The sequence below is a fragment of the Protopterus annectens genome, chromosome 7.part1 (assembly GCF_019279795.1).
Source record: "Protopterus annectens isolate FY-2018-M chromosome 7.part1, PAN1.0, whole genome shotgun sequence".
In the NCBI taxonomy this organism is placed as follows: domain Eukaryota; kingdom Metazoa; phylum Chordata; order Ceratodontiformes; family Protopteridae; genus Protopterus; species Protopterus annectens.
The window spans coordinates 400,577,128-400,599,378 of record NC_056740.1 but is presented as its reverse complement, the minus strand read 5'-3'; the positions used below and the strand labels follow the sequence as shown (position 1 = coordinate 400,599,378).

At 44.1% G+C, this 22,251-nt stretch overlaps 1 protein-coding gene across 1 annotated transcript in view; it reads right to left on the bottom strand.

Annotated features, from left to right (window-relative positions):
- The window catches only part of DCAF1 (DDB1 and CUL4 associated factor 1), a gene marked incomplete in the record, with an annotated part of 1,406,260 nt that overhangs the window by 735,829 nt on the left and 648,180 nt on the right, over window positions 1–22,251 (bottom strand). Inside the window, 1 exon segment of the mRNA XM_044078852.1 lies at window positions 21,972–22,096. Coding sequence (XP_043934787.1) covers window positions 21,972–22,096 — 125 coding nt within the window.

Here is a 22,251-nt window from a genome sequence, read left to right as displayed (position 1 = left end):
GACTGCATCTCATCATGCGAGAGATCAGACTGCATCTCATCATGCGAGAGATCAGACTGCATCTCATCATGCGAGAGATCAGACTGCATCTCATCATGCGAGAGATCAGACTGCATCTTATCATGCAGAACAGCCTGTACACATTTGTTTTGTAATACATTTTAAGGGAAGGCCAACAGTAAAACGTCTTGGGCACAAAAGCTTGACAGGTCTATGACAAAAAAAAAAAAAAAAAAAAAAAAAGACACTTGGGTGTGTCTATTTTTGTAAGAAATTTGCCATCTGCAGTTGCATTTCCCCTTTTAGATGATATGAAAATGTTAGTATTACAGGGGGAAAAAGGTCCCCCAATGGGATACTTGGTTATACTTTCACATTGCGGATGGCCACAATTCTGATAAGAGTCTTGCTTGAAAGACTGGCAGCAAGAAAGTTCTGAGGATTTTCATGCCTGTGTATCTCAAGTATCAGCCTACAGTCATCTGCTATTTTCTTAGGTCAGACATATGGCATGACAGGAAGATGCATCTAAACCTTTTTATACTGGACAGATGTATGGCATCTTTGGAAGGATATGCAGTATCAATTAGCATTACTGCAAAAGTGATGAACACTGATCTACTAGCCTTCCTTGATGCAGTATGTCAAAATTTAAACCAAGGTCAAATAGTTTCTAACCTGCTTCCAAATCTAAGGCTTCTGATTCGTTCTCTCATTCCTTATTAATTCATAAGCTGCTTGAACTAATCCTGGATGAAACCACATTAACTTGGTTTAATAGAAATATAACTGACACATCAGAGTCTATTAAATGGCAAGACAATGCCCTCATTCATACCAGTGCTATCAGATGTTCCCACAGGGCTGTATACTAGCCTCCCCCCAATATTCAATGTCTATTAGGGATACGGACACTGCAGCTAACTAGGCCACCATAACATAATGGGTGTATATTAAGTTATCAAACTTTTAAAAGTTCGAACATCATATGGTCGAAGCCATATGATCGAACTTTAAAAAGTTCAAAAAGCGGAAAAAAAATAAACAAGAAAAAATCCTACCTGACCATTTTAAGCATGGGAGCAAGCCCCTCTGCACCCCCCACATTGGGGAGTAATCCCCCCCGCTCTTTAAATATACCAACTTCAAGATCGCACTACAGTGCAGGAAAGGGAACTCTTCCCATTCTGCACTGTACAGACATCTCTGTTGAAATGTTCGGACTTTTAAAAGTTCGATCATATGGTGTTGACCATATGACGTTTCAACTTTTAAAAGTTCAATAACTTAATATGCACTCTAATATAACATACTGCTGATTCAATATTAGTATGCTCTTCCAAAAGTCTAACACCTCCAGGAACTAATCCAAGATGCCTTATTGCCAGTGCAGAAATGGATCCAAGACTCTCAACTGCCGCTCAGTCTCTAAAAGACAAAAAGTACAGTTTTGTACCTACCATAAATGTAGATGTTTGAGTGTATACACTGCTGCAGTCATTACACTTGGGTTATCCTGCCGTCAAGCGGTTCCCCAGTCGGCCTGAGTTCCAAAGTCTTGGTCCGGCATCGGTTGCTGTCACCTCCTGCCTGACGTCAGTGCGACAGGGGTATATAAGATGCAGCCGATGCCATTTTCTTCAGTTTGTCTTGCCCCAGATGTCAGGTGCCTCTAAATAGGTAGGCAATTCCAATTGCTAATAAAACATGCATAAGAAAAGCAAACAATAACTTACAGCTACCAGCAAATATTCCCCATAGATACTAAAGGGTAGACGACATAGGTACGTACCAGCCAGTAAGAGGGGAAGGAGGGAGGGTAACCTGGACTGCAGCAGTGTATACACTCGAACATCTACATTTATGGTAGGTACAAATCTGTACTATGTTCATCGTGTTATACTGCTGCAGTCATTACACTTGGGTAGAATCCCAAAGCTGAGGTAGGGTGGCTGGTTCTATAAGGCATTAGGGGTGGCTATAAGGCCCTGCAGCACTGCAGTGGCGAAGCCAGCTCTGGATTTAGAGTATAGAGGCAGATGGTAATGCTTGGTGAAGGTATGTACAGAACTCAAGTTGCTGCTTCCAAAATATCCTTGGTAGGTACTCCCCTGACGTAGGCAGTTGAAGTGGCTGTTGCCCTGGTGGAGTGAGATCTAATGCTGCTAGGTACAGGTTTTCCATGGTATGTGTAGCAGAAATGTATACAATGTCCTATCCATTTTGAAATAGTCTGTTTTGAAATGGCTTTTCCCTGTGCTCCTGCAGCATATGCTACCAATAATTGCTCAGATTTTCTGAAAGCTTTGGTTTTGTCCAAGTAGAAGCGTAACTGCCTGTGAAAGTCCAAAGAATGCAGTAATCTCTCCGCTTTATTCTGTGGTTTAGGATAAAAAGTTGGCAGGTGAATAGTTTGGTTTAGAGCCACACTGGATACCACCTTTGGCATAAACGTAGGGTTAGTTCTTAAAGACACCCTGTCCTGGTGGAAAACGAGGAAAGGTTCCCACTGCTATTAGTGCCTGTAATTCTGAAACTCTTCGTGCTGATGTTATTGCCAGGAGCAGAGCAGTTTTCCAAGAGATATATTTTAATTCTGCTGTGTTAGCTGGCTCAAAAGGAGGTAAAGTCAATTTTTCCAAAACAAAGTTGAGGTCCCAAGTTGGAGTAGGTGCTCTGCGGGACGGTCTTAGGTTTTTAGCCCCTCTGAGGTACTGTTTTAACAGAGGATTAGAGAAAATTGGTGGATCCATATTGTAATGAGCAGAGATGGCAGAAGCGTGGCACTTGATGGATAAGAAGGAGAGGCCTTTGTCCAGCATCTCAGTTAAGTATTGTAGTATCTGAGGAATGTTTGGGACAAGAGGGTCAAGGCTGAGAGCTTCGTTCCAGGCACAGAATCTCTTCCATTTATCCGAATAGGCTTTCCTAAGAATCTAAATGGCAATGCTCAGATCTGCTCTGAGCTAAAACAGAATGGCATTAAATATACTGATCCAAAGGATATTGCCAATATCCTGGCAGATAGATTCAGTGCCAACTTCACCCCCCTCTCACCCACTAAATGGCCCATCTCAATACCGGAAGATTGCCAAATTCCAGTAATAACGGTCACACAGGTACAAAACGCACTCTCTAAAGCCAAGAATACAGCATCCATGGGACCAGATGACATCCCGGGCTGTGTACTACATGAACTACAATATGAAGTGGCACCTCACCTAAGTGTCATGTTTAATCATAGCCTCACCTCAGGTTTCGTGCCCACTGAGTGGCGCAGAGCTACAGTTATCCCAATCCACAAGGGGGGATCCACCTTGGATCCCGGAAACTACCGTCCCATCAGTCTGACAAGCCTTATCTGCAAGGCCATGGAGCGTATTATCACGGAACTTATAAACAAAGACATTGGCAACCTTCAAACACTGGACCCCACCCAGTTTGGGTTTGTGAAGGGCGATCTTGTCTCCTGAACCTGATTGACTTCTTTGAATCAGTCTCCAGAGCCATGGACAAGGGTAAGGTGGTCCACACAGCCTATCTAGACCTTGCCAAGGCCTTTGACACCATCCCCCACTCTGGAATCATAGATAAACTTACTAAGTTGGGCATTAATCCCTATGTCACCCAATGGGTTGCTAAATGGCTAACTGATAGAACCCACACTGTAAAAGTAGCCGACTCCAAATCCAGCCCCAGACAAGTGACAAGTGGAGTACCTCAGGGTTCAGTCCTGGGGCCGCTCTTTTTTGGCATCTACTTCTCTGAAGTACAGGTCAACACTAAGGGACTCTGGCTAACAACGTTTGCAGATGACTGCAAACTGGGAGCCATTATTGAATCCACAAATGATGTGGATACTCTACAAAAGGGCCTTACAGAAACAGATGCTTGGTGCCAGAGCCATGGGCTCAAGCTCAATGGCAAGAAATGTATTGTTATCCCCTTTGGGAAAAAACATGTACCCATGAATTACCATATAGGTGGCAGTACACTAAACACAGAAAGTGTGATAAGAGACTTAGGGACACAGGTGGACAGTGGTCTCACCTTCGATAACCACATCGCCACAACAGTCAGGAAATCCTTCTATGTGGCACACCTCATCATGAAGGGCTTTTCATCCAGAAAAAAGGTCATTGTCCCACTGTACTCATCCCTCATTAGACCCATTATAGAATACAACACCCCATTTGGTATGTACCTCTCAAGACATCTGCAACAACTGGAAAGGCCTCAGAAATACCTCACTAAAAGAATCACAGGCCTAAAGCAGATGCCCTCGCTGACCGCCTTAAAAACTCCAGCTATACTCTGTGCATATCGTCTACACAGAGCTGATCTCTGCTTAACATACAAGGCCATGTCAAACCCAGAGCTGTTGGACATGCTACACTTAAAGAAATCCCAATCCCTCAGAGCTACACGCTCCAGGGATCTAAACCTTGTCATCACAATAAACAAAACATGCTGGAGGGATAGGTTCCTGACCCAGAGACTCCCCAGACTCTGGAATAGATTGCCCATACATGTCAAGCAGAGTGCCTCTTTGGACCTCTTCAAGAGGAACCTTGACGATTGGATGGGAGAAAGGAAATTCACCCCAGGGATCACGTCAGTCGCCCTGCTAGACAGGGGTCCAGGAAAGTAAATAATGTGGGAAGAAATAGCCAGGGAATTGTTATGGCTAGGCTTGTATAGGCCCTAGGGCTGATAGCCTAGTACCAACCTATGAACCTATGGTACTAGGCCTTCTGGCCTCCAGAAAGACATCCATAACAGCTTTGGAGAGAGGCATTGCTTGCTTGACTAATGAATCTTCCATGCAGCTAGGTTCAAGGTCTTTAGCTGGCTGTGTAGTATTTCATTGTTGTGCCGAGTCAGCAGATTTGGGATTTGAGGCAAAATCCAGGGTGGTTCTTGTGCTAAAGCTCCTTAAGATTGGGTACCAGTGCTGGTGTGGCCAGTCTGGTGCAATCAGGATCATCTTTGGCTCTTCTTGCCTGGCTTTTATGAGTACCTTTGTCAGGAGAGGTAGTGGTGGGAAAGCGTATACTTGTAGGTTCTCCCAGCTGAATGAGAGGGCATCCACTTTCCATGCTTGTGGATGGTAACTCCTTGAGCAGAATTTTTGTAGCTGGCAGTTTATTGGGGATGCAAACAGATCTATGTCCGGGCTCCACCATTTCTGTGTTATCATTCTGAATATTTGTGGATTCAATTCCCATTCGTGGGGATCCATGATGTTTCTGCTTAAGTCGTCTGCCAGTGTGTTTTTCTCTCCTGGCAGGAATTGTGCTTGCAGATGAACTTGAAGGTTTATAGCTGTGTTCCACAAGGTCATGGCTTGTCTGCATAGGGGGTAGGAGTGAGTGCCCCCTTTCTTGTTTATGTACCACATAACTGTGGTGAATGTCTTTAGCAGTAGCTGTCCTGGATGCAGCAGGTCCTTGAAAGCTATAAGGGTATTTTGTTCAGCTAGCATCTCTTTTTGATTGATGCGAAGATGCCTTTGTTCTGCGGGCCACGTGCCCTGAATACATTTGCCTGCCATGTGTGCTCTCCAGGTGTAATCCGATGCATCTGTTGTCAGTGTTTGCCTGGCTGTGGGTTGTGTAAAAGGCTGTCCCTTGTTGAGGTGACAAGCTTGAGCCCACCATTGAAACTCCTGTTGAAGGCAACGGATTAGTGGTATAACTGTTTCCAAATTTTGACAGTGTTGAGACCATACATTCTTTAGGTACCATTGTAGTTTCCTCATATGCAGTCTGGCATATGGAATTAGTAGTATGCAGGATGCCATGTAACCGAAGACCTGCAGAATTTTTCTTGCAGGGAGATGGGTCTTTGTGGCCATCAATTGAAAGTACTGAGTCAGTTGTCCTTGCTTGTCTGGCGTGAGATAAGCCATCTGGGCCGTTGTGTTCAAGCTGGCACCCAGGAATATAATCTCTTGTGAGGGCACTAGTTTTGATTTATTTTCGTTTACTGTGTACCCCAGGCAATTTAACAACTTTTTTACAAACGCCAGATGCTTTAGAAGAATGTCCTTGCTCTCTGCTTGAATCAGGCAGTCGTCCAGGTACGGATAAATTTGAATTCCTGTCTGCAAAATGCAATTACTGATGCCAGGCACTTTGTGAAGACCCTGGGCGCAGTAGATAAGCCAAAGGGCAGTGCAGAGAATTGGTAGTGCATTGAACCAGCTATGAATCTGAGGTATCTTCTGCAGTTTTGTCTGATACGGACATGCTGGTATGCCTCCTTGAGGTCCAAAGTCACGAGCCAAGCTTTCTTGCCCAGCATGGGAAGCTGCTGCTGTAGTGTCAACATTTTGAATTTAGTAACATCCAGGTAACGGTTTAGAGATGAAAGATCCAGAATGGGCCTCCAGGCTTTGTCCTTTCTGGGTACCAGAAAGTCTTGAGTAAAATCCTTGTCCTTGCTCCTGTGATGGTACCTTTTGAATAGCTCTCATATCCATGAGTGCTGTAATTTGTTTTTGAGCCACTGCCCATTGATTTGGTGGCAGATTTGGCATTCCTTTTAACCTTGGCAGAGTGTGAAAGTGGAACCTGTAACTTTGAAATACAATGTTGAGAACCCATGTGTCTTTGGTGATCATTTGCCAGTTGTGGTAGAAGAGTGCCAGTTTTCCTCCCAAGAGGGCTGCCAAGAGAGATTTGTTTGGCAGCTGTAGTGGGAAGTCATTGGAGCTGCTTTTTATATGGTTGGGGCCTGTCTTCCCCTTCTTTCTGGCCTGATGCAACCCACTGTCGAGGCCTGTGAGGACCTTGTGTTTGACCTCTACCTCTTGGACGTCTGTATCTTCCCCTTTGAGGTCTGTCTGTAATTGGAAAGGACCAATTCTTAGTTGGCCAGTTTCTGCTAAATCTAGGAGGCTGAACCTGTAAGAAATCCTTCACCGTTTGCATAGATTTTGCCTTATCCTCCATTTTCTTTAATACCTCTTCTGCCTTAACTCCAAACACATCCTGCTGCAAAGGTGCATCCAATAATTTTGCTTTAACATGATCTGGTAACATATGTTCTTTTAACCAAGCATGTCTTCTAATGACAGAGCCTGTAACTGCTGCTCTGCAGGAGGACTCTAGGGAATCAAAACCACACTGCAAAGTATGCTTTCCCACTTGTTCAGCTGCATGCAATAAATCCTGCATTTCTTTAAAATTAGGAGGATCTGATTCTGGAAGCATTTTTTGTTTTAACTGAGACAGTAAAAATTGCTGATATTTTAGCATGTGAAACTGGAAATTTCAGGCTCTCATTGCTAAAGTTGCAGACATATACACTTTCTTTCCCCATCTGTCTAATGCTCTGGAATTTCTCTCAGAGGGAACTGAATTCTTGGCTGATGAGGCCTTAACCCCTTTGGGTCCCTGAGAAATAGTTTCAGGGTCAGCTACAGGGTTTTGTACAGAAATTTGAGAGAGTCAGGGACTCTGTAGTATCTGTCAGGTTTAACAGGGGCTGGAGGTAAGGAATCAGGATTTAAGCTGGATTCAGTATACGCATCATCCACAATATCTAACACTGGCGGAATAGCAAGGGGTCTATGTTGAGGTAATAAAAGGAAGTCTCTGAGCCTTTTCTTGGATTCTGAGTAATCCTGGCCTTCCCAGTGGAAATGCTCCCTCATGGTAAGTAGGGTTTCCTCAAAGGAGTAGGCCTCAGGCGGTGAGGCTGATGGAACTGATTCCTCAGCATCAGAATCCTCATAAGGGGGGGTAAAGAATATCCTCGGTCTGAGGATGAATCAGAAGAGATGGACACCTGGTCGGATGAGTCATAGTCTGCATCCTGTCTAGGCCTTTTATCAGGAAGGGGATGGGACCCCCTGATCAGAGTGATTAGGTCTTCGGCCATTTTGAGCATTTGTTTCTTAGGCATGGAGGCCTGTCCTGGAGAATGCTGTATTTGTTTCTTTGATTTTAAAGGAGGTTTAGACTTAGCTGAGGGTTTAATGCTTAACTGAGTAGGTCTGAAAACACCCTCTGAAGCTGTGGGTTGCTCAGCTACTCCGGATCGCTCTGAAAGGTTAGTCTCGGTAGGCTGAATAACTTGTGCATCCGAAGGCCCAGCCATCTCCACGTGGGAGTCAGAGGCGGCCTGTGGTTCTACAGAAGCGGTAGTCAGGGGCTGCAAAGGCGCCTCGCTGAAAACCGGAGAACCGGTGACTGGCCTAGAAGAGGCTTCGTCAGTTTTGGGCCTCGGATGCCTATCCTTGTTCTTTGCGCTTTTTGTGTATTCCGGTCGTTGGAAGTTCCGACGGCATGGTATAGTTGAATTTTCTACCAAAATAATGTCGGGCAAAATCAAACCGACGTTTAATAGTGCGCTTGTTAAACCTAGCACAAAACCGACAACCAGTGACGTCGTGGTCTGGGCCTAGGCATGGGATACAATAGGAATGGAAATCCTTATGAGGTATTTGCTTCCCACAAGGAATACAGTTATTAACTTTTACTGACATCGGTCTGAGGCAAGAAAAAGTTTCCCCAACGGGGTACTTAGCTTTGTAGAAGACTTTGGTTCTGGATTCGGAATGAAAATCTCAGGAGACAGCTGACCAGCACTTGCGAACTGTTTTTGCTTCGGGCACCGCGCGGCAAGAAAGACTGAAGAAAATGGTGTCGGCTGCATCTTATACACTCCTGTTGCACTGACATCAGGGAGGAGGCGACAGCAACTGACGCCGGACCAAGACTTTGGAACTCAGGCCGACTGGGGAACCGCCTGACGGCAGGATAACCCAAGTGTAATGACTGCAGCGGTGTAACACAATAAACATCTGCTCTTTCAACCATAGCAAGAATACTAATCCAACTAGAACATTAAAACTTCACTCTGCCAGCCAACAACTCAATCACCACAGTAAATCATGTCATAAACCAAAACTTATAATACCTGACAAAGCCTGACCATGGCTTAAAAATCAAGGTAGATCACATGCTGCCTTCTCGATCTTTACAAACCTACAAAGAGGACAATTCTTCAAGCTACAACAAAGTTAGAACAAGATAGCCAGAGATCTGTCACCAGCTCTGATTCTAGAACCTACCACTGCTTAGCTCTTAGACAACTAAACTGGCTGGGACTTCCAAACCTCCTCAAATATACCCAAGTAAAAAGATTTCTCAAGATTCAACACCTACTAGATAGTCCCCTCTAGTGCAAAACCTCTCCAATGGCATACTCCTGCTAGAAACCTCAAGTCATACAACAAGCTTTTAACCAATATTTACAAAGTCAGTAATAAATGGGGCAATGCCCTATTTTCTGTTTATTTCTCCAAGCTCAGGAATAATAACCCATCGCTAGTAAAAAAGACAAGGATTTTCAACCACTTCAAAACAGTTCAGTAACCAGTGGTTATGTAAATGCACGTGCTACCTTCAGTAGTTGTCTCCCTCTATTATCCAATGACTAGGCTGCACCAATATTAACTCTGATGTCTATACCCAGGGCCACTCCCTCCTATATGTTCAATGTACACCACTTCACTGCCTGCCACAACATACTATCATCAGACTGTCAGTGATTCGCTCCTTTACATACGAGGGCCTCCGACTACAGTCCACATGACCAAAGTATGATTAGCAGCGCAAATGCCTGACTGTGAGGCAAAGAAGATGGTCATGCCTATCCTGGGGGATGGTTCTCTGCAACACAGCTCTCTGAGCACTGAAGGATGGAGCTCACAGTAAAAAGATCAAGGTTAGACACAGAAGACATGATCAGCCTTACGGGCACAGGGCAAAGACAAGTGTTCAAAACCAGACCACACTACTTGCCCTCTCAAGACAAAGATGACATCAGCCTACTAATGGAGAGATCTTAGAGCTACAGAAAAACCTCTGTAAGCCACAGTACGACTACTCATTCAGTGGCAATCTGGCATCTCAGATACCTCATATACCCTTACATAGGGGACTGGGAGACTGTGTGTGTAGGGATGTTTCCAAGTTGGAGAAGGATCCAGACACAAGGCAAATCAATAAGACTCCATGGTTTATGGGAGGTCAGTTTTGAGCTTTTTTACTGGTTAATTGGGTAATTTATTTAAAACAGTTTGCTCATTTTCTATTGTTATATACAAAAACTGCACTTAATTCATCTGCTTTTACTGTATTTGCGTTTCTTCCTACTTTACTACTTTATTTTGCTTCTGCTGCTTGTTCTTAAAAGTACTTAATTGCATTTATTCTGCTGCATTTATTACTGCTTCTTAGTAGCCTGATTAAATTGTAACTGTTATTCTAAGCCTTTGGTTGAAGCACTTGGGCTTCAGACCAGTTTTACATTAAGAAGTTTTGTGGTCTGCACTGTTGTGGCAGGACAGGTAGCTTACATCCTTCTAAGTTGGGAGTTGCTGGTTGAAGGCTTAGTGTCTATTATTCTAAAAGCGCCTTAGTTCTGGTTTCAGCATTTGGGACAGTTATTTTACATGAAGGTGTGGTCTGCACTCTTGTGGGAGGAGAGGGTAGATTCTGCACTTCTGAGCTGAAAGTTATTGGTTAAAGGCTTATTGTGCCTGCTTATTTGAACTGTTTCTTTCTGAAATTGGTACGCCTTATTTACTGTAGCATAGACTAAATTCAGACCTGCTGAATCTACCTTTGTTTGTATAACTTGAACACTAATCTAGACCATCTGTTTTTTTGGAGAAGGTTCCCTTGCACCATAGTGGTAGGAGTGTGCAGTTAGAACTTGTCTGATCGAAGACTGCTGGAATATGCTCAGTTTTTAGCTTTTTATTGGTTAATTTGTTTAAATCAGTTTGCTCATTTGCTATTGTTATATTAAAAAAAAAATTTATATATATATATATATATATATATATATATATACACACATATAATATATATATATATATATATATATATATATACACACACACACACTTTATGCATCACCGCTTAGCTAGGGTAAAACTATTCCTGGCGCCATAAACTCTGCACTTCAAATTTTCCCTTAGAACTAGCCAGTTTTTTAGTTTTAGCAGTAAAATCCGTTTCTTTGAGCTCAGCACTTGTTCGGAATTCGTAAGCACTAAATAAGCTACTAATTACTACAGCACTCAACTTTCCTCACTTGTCTAGAGGAAAACAGTTTTTAGTACTTAATAAATAAGCACCTATCCAGGCATGTCTAAGGGTCAGCTCCCGGTGTTTTCTCCTGTCTACCTGATGAATCTGGGCATCTTGGGGCAATGCAATTGCCTCATCTACAAAGACAACCCTCTCCTCCTACCACCCAACAATACAACCTGTGAGAGATGCACTTATACAGCCAAACTGGAAGCAAAGCTCTCTTCACCCAAGACTGGACTAGACAGTCAAGAGGAGAAGGTAAACACTTTCACCACACCACACTCATCACATAGTCCCTCAAAACTTACACCACCAAAACACACACACAGAAACATGAAACACACCTACATTCACAGAGGCTCTCAATAAAAATATGCTCAAGCAACAGAGACCTCCAAAGCAGAAACACAAGCAACCTCCATCCCCCATCACAACCCAAATGACACAGCCCACAAACTCAGTGTGACCCTCAACCACAGCCCATAAAGCATAACAATGTACACAACACTCTAGTCATAGGTGACTCTATAGTCAGGCACACTGATTTTCCACTCACCAGGCTAAACAAGAAGAAAGTTACTGTCAGCTTGCCTGTCGGGTGCCAGGATCCGCCACAACGTATGCACTCCGGTCACTACACAAGTACAAGTATGACTTTGTCATTGTCCATGTTGGTGTGAATGACCTGAGACGTACCTCCCTGGACTACACGAAAATAGATGGAGGAGCTCTCAGATATTGTAGCCCAGGAAGGTATGACCCTAGCCCTGAGTAGCATCCTGCCATCACCCAGAATGATACCACAATACAAGGACAAAATGATTACCTTCAACAATTGGCTAAGCCTCTGGTGTCATTCTAAGGGGATCCAGTACCTGTCTGCCCGGGATGACATGATCGACAGACCACAATGCTTTGCCAGAGATGGCCTGCATCTGTCACCCTTGGGATTTTGGATAATGGCTAAAACTCTTGCCACCCCTTAGTGCCTTTTTTAGGCAAGGTTCAAATGACAAATTCAACACCTTAACAGGTACAAGCAAGCAAAATCTGAGGGTAATGCTACTCAATGCTAGAAGTCTAAACCTCAAAATGCATACACTCGAGGCACTCCTTAAAATGGAGAACATAGACATCTGTGCAGTGAGAGAGACCTGGTTCAAGGCTCCAGAGAGGACCCCTGCATTATCAGGCTATAATTCATACCACACCTTTCGGCCACCTAACCTGGGCCGAAACACTAAAGGTGGAGGCGTGTCCATGTTCACTAAGGATATAGTACAGTTTTGTACCTACCATAAATGTAGATGTTCGAAGATCCACATTGCTGCAGTCCTTACACTTGGGTAGTCCGCTGTCCTCGGTCGGCCCGAATATCAAAGTATTAGGCTGACGTCGGTCAAGGCGCTTAAGACTGACATCAGGACGTCAGGGTACAAATGCGCATGACCGACGTCATATCCTCAGTCTTTTCTTGCCCCAGATGTAGAAGACCCTAAAAAGAAAGGTCAAAACCAAAAGACAGCAAAAACCAACCAACCACCCTTGCACTAATTATATGTACAATATATACAATATACACAATATTTACAACCCAACCCACACAACCGCCTCTAACTACAGAGGGAAGGAGGGAGGTAAATTGGACTGCAGCAATGTGGATCTTGAACATCTACATTTATGGTAGGTACAAAACTGTACTATGTTCTTCATCTCACATTGCTGCAGTCCTTACACTTGGATAGAATCCCAAAGCAGAGGTAAGGGAGGATGGCAAAACTATAAAGCAGTAGGAGCTGCCAAAATGCCCTGTAAAATTGCAGTGGCAAAACCAGCCCTAGATTTAGAGTAAAGTGGAAGGTGATAATGCTTAGAGAAAGTATGCACTGAACTCCAAGTAGCTGCCTCCAAAATATCTTTAGTTGCCACCCCTTAAAAAGCTGTAGAAGTGGCAGTAGCCCTAGTGGAATGAGGCCTAATCCCAGCTGGAATCTCCTTACCATGATGGGAATAACAGAAAGCAATACAAAACCCAATCCACTTAGAAATAGTTTGTTTTGACACAGGCTTGCCCTGAGAACCCAAAGCAAATGAAACAAATAACTGCTGAGACTGCCTGAACCCTTTAGTTCTGCTCAAATAATATCGCAACTGCCTGTGTACATCCAAAGTGTGCAAAATCTTTTCCCCTTTATTTTGGGGTTTGCATAAAAGTAGGCAAATGAATAGTTTGGTTTAAAGCCACACTAGAAACCACTTTAGGCATAAAGGAAGGATTAGTACGCAAAGATACCCTATCCTTATGGAAAATTAAGAAAGGCTCAACCGCCATATGGGCCTGTAATTCAGAAACCCTTCTTGCAGAGGTAATGGCCAACAAAAAAGCAGTCTTCCATGATAAATATTTCAACTCTGCAGTAGCTGCAGGCTCAAAAGGTTGTAGAGTGAGTTTCTCCAACACAAAATTGAGATCCCAAGCAGGAGTAGGAGCTCTACGTGGGGTCTTATATTCTTTGCCCCTCTAAGGAATTGCTTAAACAAAGGATGAGAAAACAATGGTGGGTCACAGTCATAGTGAGCAGAAATTGCTGCAGCATGAACCTTAATAGAAGAGAAGGACAAACCTTTGTCCAGTAACTCAGTAAGATATTGAAGAGCCACACTTAAATTAGGCTCAGAAACATCAAATTCCTTTGCTGTACTCCAAAATAAAAATCTCTTCCATTTATCTGCGTACACTTTCCTTGTACTAGGCCTTCTGGCCTCCAAAATAACATTCCAAACTTGCTGTGGAAGCCGAGACCCTCAGGGTTCAAAACAGAATATGCCAGGCTGTTAGGTGAAGAGAGTGAAGTTTGACATTGAGTAAATGACTGTTCTCCTGAGACAGCAGGTGTGGAATCGAAGGCAAAGGCCATGGAGGCTCCCGCACCAGACTTCTCAGTAATGGGTACCAGTGCTGTCGAGGCCAATCTGGAGCTATTAAAATCATCTTTGGCTTGTCCTGTCTGACCTTTAGGAGTACCTTTGGGAGGAGAGGCAGAGGTGGAAAGGCATACACATGAAGATTGCTCCAATTGAAAGAAAGAGCATCCACTTTCCAGGCTGTGGGATGAAACCTTTTGTGCAAAACTTTGGCAGCTGGTAGTTTAGTGGAGAAGCGAACAGATCTATGTCTGGAGTTCCCCATGACACTGTCAATTTCTGAAATACATGAGGATCCAATTTCCACTCGTGGGGATCCATAATCTGTCTGCTCAACACATCTGCTAAGGAGTTCTGTGCTCGGCAGAAACCTTGCCTGAAGAGTTAGCTGTAAACTGAGAGCAGTCTCCCACAAAATCATTGCTTGCCTGCATAGAGGATAAGAATGTGTTCCCCCTTGCTTGTTGATGTACCACATGACAGTTGTGTTGTCTGTTAGAATCAACACCTACCCTGGAAGAAGTAAATCCTTGAAAGCTATTAATGCAAATTGGACTGCTAACATCTCCTTCAAGTTGATATGTAGATGTTGTAGTCTGGCAGGCCACGTGTCTTGTATCCACTTTCCATTTAGATGAGCTCCCCAAGCTTTGTCTGAGGCATCTGTCGTTAGAATCTGACTCGCCTCTGGCCGGGTCACAGAGAGTCCCTTGTTTAGGTGACATTCCTGAGCCCACCACAAAAATTCCTTTTGAATGCAAGGTATTATCTGAATGACAGTGTCCATATCCTGGCAGTGCTGTGTCCATACATTTTTGAGATACCATTGTAGCTTCCTCATATGCAGTTTGGCATTTGGGAAGCACCAGAATACAAGATGCCATGAACCCCAAGGCTTGAAGGACTGTCCTTGCAGTCAGCCTGGACTGATGAGACAATTGATGGAAGTAAAGGGAAAGATTCTTTTGTTTGTCCGGGGTCAAAAAGGCCATCTGGGATGCTGTATTCAGTCTCACACCCAGAAAGCACATGTCCTGAGAGGGTACTAGACTGGACTTTATTTCGTTCACAGAATACCCCAGGCATCTTAGCACTGCTATCACATATTGCAAATGATGAAGAAGTCCGTCCCTTCCTTGAGCCAGAATCAGGCAATCGTCCAAATAAGGATAGATCTGTATTCCTTTTAGCCTGAAGAAAGCTATCACTGGAGCCAGAACTTTCGTGAACACTCTGGGCAGTAGATAAGCCAAAGGGCAATGCAGAGAACTGATAATGAGAAGTCCCAGCCAGCAGATACTTCCTGCAACTTAGCCTGATAGGAACATGAAGGTAAGCCTCCTTGAGATCCAGAGTCACCATCCAGTGATCTTTGCCCAGCAGAGGTAAAAGCTGTTGTAACGTCAACATTTTGAACTTGGGAATGTCCAGATAAGTGTTGAGGATAGATAAATCCAAAATTGGTCTCCACGTGTTCCCCTTCTTTGGTACTAGGAACAGGCGAGAATAAAATCCTAGGCCCACTTCTGGCAGAGGGACCGGCTGTATGGCCCCTATTTGAAGCAGCAGAGAAATTTGTTTGTGAGCCTCTATTCTTTGCTGAGGAGGAACGTCTGGCATGCCTTTGAAAGGAGGCAAGGTATGGAAATAAAACTTGTAACCTTGGTGTATGATATCCAATACCCATCTGTCTTGGGTAATTAAACTCCAATTTTCCTTGAAGAGTGCCAACCTTCCTCCCAAAGGTGCTGCCAGGCAGAAGGCTCTGGCAGCTGAAAAGGTAGGTCATTGGGCCTGTTTACGAAAGGACTGGCCCCTGCCCTCACCCTAAGACTGTGCAGGTGAACTCCCTGTTCTAGGCCTGAAAGAGCCCTGAGCTCTGCCCCTACCACGTCTAGATCTACCCCTAGACTGTGAATCATAAGAAGGGTACGTCCACCCCTTAGCAGGCCAATTCCTACTAAACTTTGGTGGCTGAACTTGCAAAAAATCTTTAACAGTCTGCATAGACTTAGCCTTGTCTTCCATTTTCTTTAAGACTGCCTCCACAGGTGAACCAAACACCACATCAGACTGTAAAGGAGCATCTAAAATCCTTGTCTTAACATGGTCAGATAAATTCTGATCCCTCAGCCAGGCGTGCCTGCGAAGAACTGACCCAGTGGCAGCCACCCTAGACGAGGCCTGTACAGCATCAAAACCACATTGTAAAGAATGCTTACCCACCTGTTCAGAAACATGTACCAAATCTTGTAATTCTTTACACTCAATACCTTCCGCCAGAGCATCTACCTTAGACTTCAATTGAGAAAGTAGATAGTTTTGATATTTCAACATGTGAAACTGGCAATTCAAAGCCCTCATAGCTAAGGTGGAAGAAGTCTAGACTTTCTTTCCCCATCTATCCAAAGCCCTGGCCTCTTTATCTGGAGGAACCGGATTTTTTACAACAGAGGCCTTGACACCCTTAGGTCCCTGACTAACCGTTTCTGGGTCCGCCCTAGGACTCTTATAAAGATATTTATGAGCTTCAGGCACCCTGTAATACCTATCCGGTTTAACAGGAGCAGGAGGCAAAGAATCAGGATTAAGTGAAGCCTCTGCAAACACATCTTCCACAACATCCAGAATAGGAGGTATAGCCAAAGGCCTATGCTGGGGTAAAGCAAAATTCCCTAAGCCTTTTCCTGGAATCAGAGAAGTCCTGACCTTCCCACTTAAAATGTTCCCTCATGGAATGAAGAGTCTCTGAAAAGAAAAATCCTCTGGAGGAGAAGCAGAAGGAGTAGAATCATCCACATCAGAATCAGAATAAGGAGAATACTCCTGCAAGTCTTCAGCCGAAGACTCTGAAACATCCGAAGCCTGCTCAAAACTCCCCAACTCTGGTTCCACCCTAGGCCTCTTATCAGGAGGGGCAAAGAACCTCTAATCAAAGTAATTAAATCTTCTGCCATTTTAAGCATGTGCTTCTTGGGCACAGATCCTGATGAACTAGGAGTGACACCAACAGAAGCTAAACCTGGCCTGCCTCTGGGAGAAGCCTTGGAAACAGAAGGAGAGGGCCTAACCACCCTAGGAAGGGAGGGAGTACAGTAACCTGAGAAGCCCCTTCAGCCTGACCTGCCTCCTGAGAGGCCACATCCTGCAATAACAAAGTCTCCCCTGGGACTCCAGAGAAACCTCTGGCGGAACCACGGTTCCACTGACACCTCTAAAGAACCGGCGTCCGCGGACGACTCTTCTTGCCTGGGTTTAGCTGCTTTGTCTTTGCGCTTCTTGAAGAAGCGGACGTCGGAGCATCCGGCGGCATATTATAATTGCACCGCTTCCGAAGACCAACCTGGCACAATCTAACCTTCGCAATAGTGCGCTTATTGAACCTAGCACAAAAGCGACACCCAACAACGTCGTGCTCAGGCCCCAAACAAGGAATACACAAAGTATGATAATCTCTATGGTATCTGTTTCCCACAAGAAATACAGTTATTCACTTTTTCTGACATCCGGTAAACCACTGAGGCAAGAAAAACTAAAATATTCCCAACGGGTACTTAGCCAACTTTGACTCGGTCTGAAACTCCGAATTCGAAAATTTCAGAACGCAGCGGCACTTGCAACGCTGCTTCTGCATCGGACCATGCGGCAAAAAAGACTGAGGATATGACGTCGGTCATGCGCATTTGTACCCTGACGTCCTGATGTCAGTCTTAAGCGCCTTGACCGACGTCAGCCTAATACTTTGATATTCGGGCCGACCGAGGACAGCGGACTACCCAAGTGTAAGGACTGCAGCAATGTGAGATGAAAAACATCCACACCTCCAGGCTAGTTGCTCAGCATAATGCATCAGAGATTAAAGTGCAACTAACCCTGGGAAAGACCACAATCCAAATTGTAACTTGCTACAGATCCCCCATCAAGCCCCAGGATTCCCACTCCTCATTTCTTGGATACACTGGAAAATATTAGGGTACAACCCAACACCCTAATAATGGGCGATTTCAACAACCCCACCATTAACTGGGAAAACTACTCATGTTCCAACTCTTTTACTCGACATTTTCTGGAATTCATATATTCCAATGCCTTGGATCAACTTATCCACACCCCCCACCAGGGGGCAGCAATATCCTAGACCTGGTCATTATCAACATGGGCGACCCGTGTTTCACACCAAAGGTCAATTCCTCATCGGTCAGATCAGACCACAAGCTAATCACCCTAGACAGCTACATCCCGCCCCCACCCCCCATTAGGGAAACCACCATAAAAAATGTTTCCAAAGCCAACTTCACGTATTTAAGACAGAAGTGGCAAACGTCACGACACCCATGCAGACAGACAACAGAGGTACGACTGCTGAATCCTACACAAATGCACTTTATAAGCACTTACATGAGTGCATGGATCGTGTTTATTCTTAACAGAACCAAGATGCAATCCTCCAAAAATAGGAAGCCAATCTGGTGGTATCCTGCCATAAACAAAACTCTACAAAAGAAGAAAGAAACTGTTGCAAAAAAGAGTAAAACCCCATGATTGGAGGAACTCCATGGTCAGCCTCAGTAAGAAGCTGAGATCCCTCATAATATCCTCCAAAGCTAGTTATGGGGAGAAAAAAAAAAAAAAAAAAAAAATCGCCACTGATTCTAAAGACAACCACAAAGCATTCTATAACTATGTCACGAATCTCAATGGCAACACTCAGATCTGATCCGAGTTACACCACAAAAGCAGAATAGAACCAACTGATATTGCCAACATCCTGGCAGATAGGTTCAGTGCTAACTTTACCCCCTCTCACCCCCTAAAGGGCCCATCTTTATACTGAAAGAATGCAAAATTCCTGTAATCACGGCTGCACAGGTAAAAACCACACTCTCCAAAGCCAAGAACACAGCATCCATGGGACCTGACAACATCCCAGGCTGCGTTCTACATGAACTGCAGAATGAACTGGAACCCCATCTAAGCACCATGTTCAATCATAGCCTCACTTCAGGCTTTGTGCCCAGTGAATGGCGCAAAGCGATGGTTATCCCACTCCACAAAGGGGGAGCCACCACGGACCCCGGGAACTACCCCCTTCATTAGCCTAATGAGCCTGTTCTGCATTGGTAATCTCCAAACTCTGGACCCCACCCAGTTCGGGTTTGTAAAAGGCAGATCATGTCTCCTAAAACTGACAGACTTATTTGAAGCAGTCACCAAAGCCGTAAACGAGGGTAAGGAAGGTTCACACAGCCTATCTAGATCTCGCCAAGGCTTTTGACATCATCCCCCACTCTGGAATTATAGATAAACTCACTAAACTAGGTATAAATCCCCATGTCACAAGATGGGTTGCCAACTGGCTCACTGACAGAACCCACACTGTGAAAGTAGCAGACTCCAAATCCGACTTCAGACCAGTGACAACTGGAGTACCACAGGGTTCAGTCCTGGGTCCTCTCCTGTTTGGTATCTACTTTTCTGAAGTACAGGCTAACATGGAAGGTCTTTGGCTAACAAAGTTTGCAGATGACTGCAGACTGGGAGCCATAATCGAAACTCCTAACAATGTGGACATACTACAAAAAGGCCTCACTGAGACAGATGCCTGGTGTCAAAGCCATAGCCTCAAGCTCAACGCCAAAAAGTGCATTGTCATCCCCTTAGGTAAAAACTGTACCCATGAGCTACTACATAGGTGGCAGTCTACTTAACACCAACAGTGTGACAAGAGACCTTGGGACACAGGTTTGACAGCAATCTTTCCTTTGATAATTACATCGCCACAATAGTCAGGAAATCCTATGTGGTACACCTCATCACAAAAGGTTTCTCATCCAGGAAAAGAGGTCATTGTTCCCCTCTACTCGTCACTCATTAGACCCATTATAGAGTACAACACCCCTTTTGGTATGTACCTCACAAGACATCTACAACAACTGGAAAGGCCACAGAAATAGCTCACAAAGAGGATTACTGGCCTCAAACAAATGCCCTACGCAGACAGTCTCAAAAAAACCCAGCTTTACTCCGTCGCATATCGCCTACTCAGAGGCGATCTCTACCCAACATACAAAGCTGTCAAACACAGAGCTGTTGGACATGCTCCACTTAAAGAAATCCCAATCCCTCCGAGTTGCATGCTCTAGGGACCTAAACCTTGTTACTACAATAAACAGAACATGCTGGAGGGATAGATTCCTGTCCCAGAGACTTCTCATACTCTGGAACAAACTACCTATCTATATCAAGCAAAGCTCCTCATTAGCACTCTTCAAGAAAAATCTTGATTATTGCATGGGAAATGGGAAATTCACCCCAAGGGATCACCTCTGTGGCTCTGCTTGACAGGGACACAGGAAAATAATTATCTTGGGAGGCGAAAGCCAGGGAACCTTTTTGGCTAGGCTTTAGGTCCGAGGGCCAATAGCCTAGTACCCATCTATGAACCTAAGAGGAAGAATGAAAAGGGCGGTCACTGAGGAGGTCTGAAGTTAGTAGTAGCAGACAAAGAAAGGAAATGTCAGTAGCTGCAAGCAACAAAAGAAAATATTCAGAAACCAACGTGGATGCAGCGACAATAAAGAAAAATTAACAGAGTAGTGTAACTGCCATGATTAGAAAACTTTGAAAACTTCAAGTCTCTGAATTGTGCTGAAACAGCTTCATGTGCCACAAAATCTGGTATTTGGGAACAAACCAGGATAAGGGATCTGTTTGAGGTCAGACCATAAGCACTGCATTTTTTTTTTTTTTACACAATATCAGTACTGTCACTAACCAACCCAGACTTCCTGGCTTAACATAAAATCCACTCTCTTGTGAGGACCTTTTAGTTGAGCCCAAAATTCATATGGCACAAATGAGAATATAAATATACATTTAATTTATGTCAGTATGTCACTGGTCCACAAGAACAGGAAATGGTATTGCGTTGTTATATTCTACCCTACTTTCCTTAAGAGTGACATTCTAGAATTCAGCTTTTATAGGTTCATAGATTAAAACATATATAATAGGCTAATGACCACTAGGGCCATTATAAGCCTAGCTGCAAAGCCCAACCCAATTGTGTCCATGCATCATGGACATTTATTAGGAGGGGGTATGCTAGTTAGAAAGTTTCTAGAGATTATGGGGGGGGGGGGGAGATAAGTTAGTTTGGGTATTACAGCTTGCCTCCATCAAAGATATGGCAGACAGACTCGGGTGAATTTCTGATTTCCCATCCATTGATCAAGGTTACACTATACTTCACATGGATGGGGAGCCTGTTCCAAAGCATGGGGATTTCTCTGAGATGCATCTCTGTCTCACCAACATGTCTTATTTATGTCACAAGCAAAATTTAAATGTTTGATCTAGGGGTTCTAATTCTGCTCATTTTACAGACGTGCAAAAGGGACATCAGAGCTGGATCTGATGAGGACTTGTATGCCAGGCACAGATTGCCTCTCAGTAACCCGTAGGAGACAGAGGTGTATAGGAGGGGATGGTTGGTTGGACAGCTTTACAAACAGTATGGAACAGCCTCTGATATGATTTTCCTGATCCATTTGTCTTGCATGACAGCCAGCTGTGCAACTGAATGCAGAGAAAGACGTCCCTTGACTGCTTCCAGAATGAGATAATCAAGCAAAGTAAACATTCAGAGTTCATTCTCATGGAAGCTCTCAGATGTCTTTCAACCCTTGCAGGTAAAGACCACCTCTGTCTTTTTGGTGGTGGTTAGCAGAGAATGTCCTGCATCTTGGGAGTCTGTCATTTTGCTGCTTATACTGGGGATGTTGTGATTTCTAAAACCAAGCATTTTTAGTGCCCTTCTGTTTTGCAGCACAGGTCAAGAACATCAAGTCAAAATGTTTGCAACAGATCTTGTAACAAATTACAAACGTGATATTTTCTCCATCATATATAAAACAGAATGCATTCACTCACCTACATTCGAAGTGACAGATCCCGACTCATCTAATACTGAAACAGATTCCGCCAGCAGGAGCTGAGTTTTTGGCACTACAGAAAGGATTGCCAGTACATCCAGGGCATAGCGTACAGTATCACTCCTGTAGGGGGAACAATGATTAGCAAATGTTAAGACCCACGATATCAGTGCCCTTCAGTAACATCATGAACACACCTTGTTGAATACCACATAAATGTGTAGATACTTGGTGTACTCCATTTAAAAGAATCTCTGTTTTGATACTACTGTTCTCCC